This window comes from Aythya marila (genome assembly GCF_965140915.1).
Source record: "Aythya marila genome assembly, chromosome: 1".
Classification (NCBI taxonomy): Eukaryota; Metazoa; Chordata; class Aves; order Anseriformes; family Anatidae; genus Aythya; species Aythya marila.
The window spans coordinates 151,005,903-151,011,902 of record NC_139042.1 but is presented as its reverse complement, the minus strand read 5'-3'; the positions used below and the strand labels follow the sequence as shown (position 1 = coordinate 151,011,902).

The 6,000-nt window shown below is 42.9% G+C and overlaps 1 protein-coding gene across 2 annotated transcripts in view; it reads left to right on the top strand.

Moving 5' to 3' along the window:
• Nucleotides 1-395: 395 nt before the first annotated feature.
• The window catches only part of SYN3 (synapsin III), a gene marked incomplete at its 5' end in the record, with an annotated part of 168,887 nt that continues 163,282 nt past the window's right edge, over nt 396-6,000 (top strand). For both annotated transcript variants that reach the window (XM_082784802.1, XM_082784801.1), the window contains one exon: nt 396-712. In XM_082784802.1, the coding sequence (XP_082640928.1) occupies nt 396-712 (317 nt within the window). The remainder of the gene's footprint in view (nt 713-6,000) is intronic.

The window sequence follows — 6,000 nt, the reverse complement described above, 5'->3', positions numbered from 1 at the left end:
AATGTTTTGGGATGGAAGAGAGGCCATGAAACCTACTTCATTGCATCTGTCTGGCTGTACCAGTAGCATACCACATATAAACCAGTAGTCCTTTTTCTTTTTCCTCTTGCTGTTGATTAATGTATTCATTGAAAGGGCCAGAAGAGTCTTCCTTATGTAAAACTCATGGTATGCATCTCACAAGTGTGTCTTTGATTCTTTTTCCACAGGAGAAGAACAAAAACATAACTGAAAAACAAAGTCATATTCCTCCAGCAGGATTTCAAGGAGGAAAGCCTGCCGGCCTGGACAGCAACAAAATTCCCTACATACACACAGAAGCATTTCCCCAGAACTGGTGACACTGTTGTTCAGTCTTTCTCTTGCTAAGAGGGCTTCCACACAACTTTACAACAATGAATTTCCTCCGGAGACGTCTCTCAGACAGTAGTTTTGTGGCGAATTTGCCCAATGGCTACATGATGGACTTGCAGCGCCCTGACAACTCCACAAGCTCCCCAGTTTCTCCTGCCATGGAGAGAAAGCACCCACAGCCACCGCAGCCCTCACAGTCTTCCTCTGCTGGCACCAGCATCTTCAGCTCCATCTCCAGTGCCATGAAGCAAACCACACAAGCAGCTGCGGGACTTATTGATCACTCAACAAGCCCCACTCCACCTGTGGCTCCAAAACCCAAAATCCTCCTGGTGATTGATGACGCACACACAGAGTGGTAAGTCATCATAGTACTGCTGCCTTCAGCTCCACCATGTCTGGGGGATGAGAGAGATCTGGGAGGCTTAGGGCATCTGCATCTCAGGCACTTTCACACCTAGGTCACCAGATCTCGCTCCAGTTTCGTATCGGCCTGATGACCTGCATACATGGCAGAGCAGGCTTTCTGCAGATCTTGACTGAAAAGGTGCTCGTTTGGCACTCATTGGCAAAAAAAGTCTTGACAGTCGCAATGTACAAGCACACACAGAGCACTGTTGGCTCATCTGGCTTAGCTGAACTGGCACATTGAGCCATGGTCCTAAGAGGTTGGATTTGAAGGTGTTTTAATGACACGGACAGGGAGTTAAGCCTACTGTCTGTGCCAGTCCTAGAAACGAAAAGGGATGCTTCTCTCCAGCTCTCTCTTTCTCAGTCTTTTTCCTGGATGTAAATTTATACATAAATTAACAAAAAATAACCCAAGGCTACTACTACCAGTAGTAATGACTGGAGATCATTGGCTGGTCAAAAGCCCTTCACCTGTTTGTCATAGTGGTTATGGTCAAAAGGCTCTTGGGCTCAGCTAAGTCTGCCTTTTTCTTTCAGGACTTTGTTTACAAACAGAAGTTTGGAAGTTTGTTTTCTGTGATATTTGGCAGCAGAGGACCCTTTCCAAAGAGTAGGACAACTGAAGTATTCTGAAATGTTACAGAAGTGACTTACTGCTCGCAGTATGCTTCCTTTCAAAGTCTGCTAGTTTAGAAAACTGGCGGAGAGACCTATTTTGGGGAAAATCCAGACCATGTTTTGAGGAGATGTTCATTGTTCTGTCTGCCAGCTTGTCTCAACACAGAAAAAAAAAAAGGAAAGGGTAACACACGCAAGGGGACTGTACTGAAGACTTGGAAGTGAAAGAAGTTGGGTTACCAGGTCTTGGCCAAGGGAGACGATTTTATTACTTTTTTCATCCCACTCCGCTCTTCAGGAAAGTGGTCACCTTTGGTCTTCTGTGCTTTCTGATTGAGAGGGGGGACAAGATGGGACTTGCCTCCCTGGGGATATCTTCACAAAGCAAGAGCCCTGCACTCTGCTTTGCTTCCTTTGCTTCCCTAAAAGGGGCAGTGACTGAGCACAACCAGGTCAGGTTGCTTCAGCCATCTTCAAGTAGGCAGGGGAAACAGCAGGGGTTTTCTCGAAGGAAAAACAACTTTTAAACTGTGGAAAAGTCCCTGATAAGGTGGGCTTTGTTTCAAAAGTTTCAGTAGACTATCGTCTTTTAGCACTGTAGCAGTGTGTTAATGCAAGGTTGCTCAGCTGACAACACCACTCTGGTTCAATCCTGACCTCTCCTTTCTGGGTGCACCTGTAAGTCTCCCAGCAGGTTCACTGATCTCCATCTCTGCTTCGCTTTTTGCAGTTCCCTGAAGATGCTGCCAGGTGGCAGTCCCTTAACGTAGCATCCTCCAGCTGGGGATGGGAGTGCCTCTAATGCACGAGTCAAGCATCTGGAGTTTAGCCGGCGCTGCTTAGTCCAAACACTGTAATCAGAGAGGAAAGCCCTAGTTCGAAGGCCAATAAGTTTTTTTTCCTTGAGATTAATGGTGCTGAAGGTAGTCCAGGCAGGGAAGAGAATGGGGAGGGGTTGGACTTTTGTTGCAATGTTTTCATGGTTTAAAACACACACTGCATTCAAATCCCTGACTTTATATCTCCCAGCTGCTGGTCTGTCATGCAGACTTTGTGCTCTGCAAACTGCAGAACTCAAGGAGCAGCAGCTGGGAGTTATAAAGAGGAGGTAAGGCTACCCGTGCTGTCTTCACTCCTCTGCTTGTGTGTAAGCACTCTGTGCATCCTCCTGTCTTGGCTATACCTCTGTTGTCTGTAACTCAACAGTTTCTACAAATGATGGAGGATGCTTTTCATGATGGAGGACTCCTCCCAGCAATCTGCATCTATGCAGGCCTACAGATATCAAATAATGCTGCTGGCAAAGGCTCACTGCTTTCACTACGTGTCTCAGGTTGTGAGGACACTGATCAAAATCTGGATATGCATTTACCACAGTATCATGAAAACTGAGGAAATAATATTACAAACCCTTGTCCTCCATGACGCTTTGTACCATGGGTAGAAATGCATGCTTAGCCTAGAGAGTTTCCCAGCCTAAAGGTACCATAGTATTTTCTGAGAGAGTACAACTGCAACCACTCCAGTAGGCCAGGAGTGCTACTTGCAGTTGATCTCACATCTCCAGGAAATTCAGTGAGGCCCTGACAGCAGCACTGGAAAACAGTGCCTCTGCAGATTTTTATTATTGGTAACGTACTTCCAGGCAATGCCAGTTATCTTCTTGGTCTCAGACAGGGTGTTAGGTGAGCTCAAGCTGACCAGCCTGAGGTCAATGGCAGAAACATTTGCCTTGTGCACATCTAAAGAAGCTGGTAATCTGGAGATTCTGGTTGTCCAGCCCTCATCATGTACAGAAACAACCCCAGAATTTGAAACGTGGACAACAACAACCTATTGTTATTTCTATGCTGGTGATTTGGGGTTTGGAAGAAGCATCATGTCTGCAATGCATTTCTCTTCAACCCACTCTGGTTCTTGCTACTTCTGAAACCAAATTTGGTTTTCAAGAAAGGGTCATTTCCTTTTCTTTTTGAACTAGTTAACTCAACTAGAAAAGATCCCCAAGAAAAAACTACTAAAGAGCTACCCTTATTTTAAGGGGATGGGGCTTCCTCCCCCATAGCAAGTTACACAGGGTTTACAACAAGGACTAGCTTGCTCACAGACAGGAAGAATGAGAGACGATGGAATCTGCCATTTGATTTATCTTCTCTAAATGAAAACACTTTCTCATAATTGGAGACTGCAGCATTATTGCCAAGCCAGACATTAATTTATCATCACTGTTTGTATTACAGCAGAGACAAAGAGCTGCAATTATGGATTGGGACGAGGTGTTTCACAAGTGCATGACGAAATGATCTAACAACCAAAATAGGCATGTACATGTTGAAGGCACTTTAAAGTGACAAATGGCAATCCTATCTATTTTTAAGGAGCTACTCTGTCTCTGATGGCACAGAATAGCACTCTACTTATCTTGGAGACGTAGAGGAAGTGAAAAACACCCATGGGAATCCATGCTCTGTCTTCCTCCATAAAATCCTTGCCACTCCTGACATGTAGTATGCTCTGGTTTATTCCAAAGACAAAGTACTATAAAAATAATGTGAACTCCACAGAATACAATCAGCTGCTTTCTGCATTAGCAGCAGTAAAAGAAAGGTACATTCTATTAAAAGCGAGGGAACTCACCCAGCTTTCTGCTAAAGTGGCAATGTTTTGACAAATTTTCCATCTTATTCCAAGACCCTGCTCTAGCACATTGCAAGGAAGCACACAGTTAATCTACCACATGCAGGATGTACACAAGAGGAAAGCACTATCTGTATGGCTCCCTCATGCTCTTGGCTTTGACAGAGAGCTCTCAGAGACACCACAGAAGTGACTGTATCCACACATCGACATGCTAAGGAAAAGCTCTGTTTCTCTTCAGTGATTAATGGTGCACTCCTCAGACAGGTATCTCCACACAGAGAATTAGGGAGCTCCTTGTGGGCCAGGCAAGCAGTAACTGTGCCTTGGGCAACTTCTGAAAATTCATCCACAACCCACCAACAGCAGCTGCCAGAAAAAGGGAGCTCAGACATGAATACATACACGCATGTGCACACACGTGCATGCAAACACACAGCTAAAGGGAGTGAGGCCATGAGAAAAGGGGATGGCAGGACTCCATGTAACAGCAGAAGGGCCAGCTCTGGCAGCCTGACCTCAGCCAGGAGAAAAACATCCCACCTCTGGCAACTTCTTCGCCCAAAGCGCTGTTAAGTAAAATCATGCTCTTACTGGACTGAATGTCTCAGCAGATCAAGCAGGATTTAGAATTGTGAATTGTTAACGCACCTCCTCTGTGAAAGCGCTCAGCTTCTGAGCCTAATGCTTCATATTTAAACAGCTTATTTGGGAAGTGATCAAGCACAGCTAAGGTTCCCATTAACAACATATGCTAAAAACATTGCTTTTTGGACCAGACAGCATAACAAAGTTGTTGCATTTGTTAGATATATTTGTTGCACTTGTGAAATATCTCGTGACAATTTTCAAAGCCGTTGGCATGTGTTGCCTGAATTTCAGGCTTTTTCAATTGTTAACAGTGGTTATGCTGTCTTGCGCAAAAGGCATGTGCCCTGTGTGAGGCAGCTCTATAGGCTAGGATTGTGCCATATGTCACCAAGAGAAAAAGACTGAGAATATTTTAAGAGACAAAAATTGTATTTTTTTCCCATTTAATTTACAGCCAGATCTGCCTGAACATATTGTCTCCAAAAATTTAAAAATGATGGAAGAGAAAAACTATGATTAACACTGAATGAAATCCTCTTAATGCATCTGAAATGGCTCTTTGTATAATAATAATGTCATGGTTCAGGTCTAATTATGGGCTGACCTGACAGGATTACTGTTTTCCACTGGATGGAGGAGATTATCAGCCCTTTTTATTAAAATAAAGCTATTTTTACTTCTGATAGTATATGATGTATTGAGCCTTAAATATGTAATTTGTCCAAAAATATAGCAGGTCAAATAATAACAGTCTAATACAGAATTTTAGTAATTTGGGACTTTCTAAGCCCTATTTTTTTCAAGGAATGGCTTTTCAAAAGTATTCCACGAATGTCATCATGAGTCATTTCATGCTTTCAGTAGGCTAAAGATGATATACGAAAGCTCACGTTCAGAGAAATATTTCTGTACTTAACTCACTGAAATATAATGGCAAGTTATGGACTAGCTTTTCAATTTGGACTTCATTACTATTTATTATTATTATTATTCAGAGTTGATACTTCAAGCTTGACCTCAGGAATTTGCTGGTTAAATTACAAAGGTTTGTCTGTATTTCCTGGTAAGAAACCCACAGTCAAATAATATTGTGGTAACTGACTATAATTATGAATTTGCCTTTATTATACAAGGATAACCTTTTAAAGCTTCTTAAGTTCTGTGCAACTATGCCGATATAATTTGCAAAAACTTACAAGTGAAATTTATGTTTTCACAAATCTGGATAAAAGCCTTACATTTTCATTATTTATCCATAGATACCCAGAACTCAATATTACTGTTCCTATAATCTATGCCAAGTGTGACTTGAGGGCTGAGCTCCATTTCAGGGAAAGCAGAGGCATGCTTGTGTTCAATAGTGTGTGTGTCTGTAAGACTATGTATGTG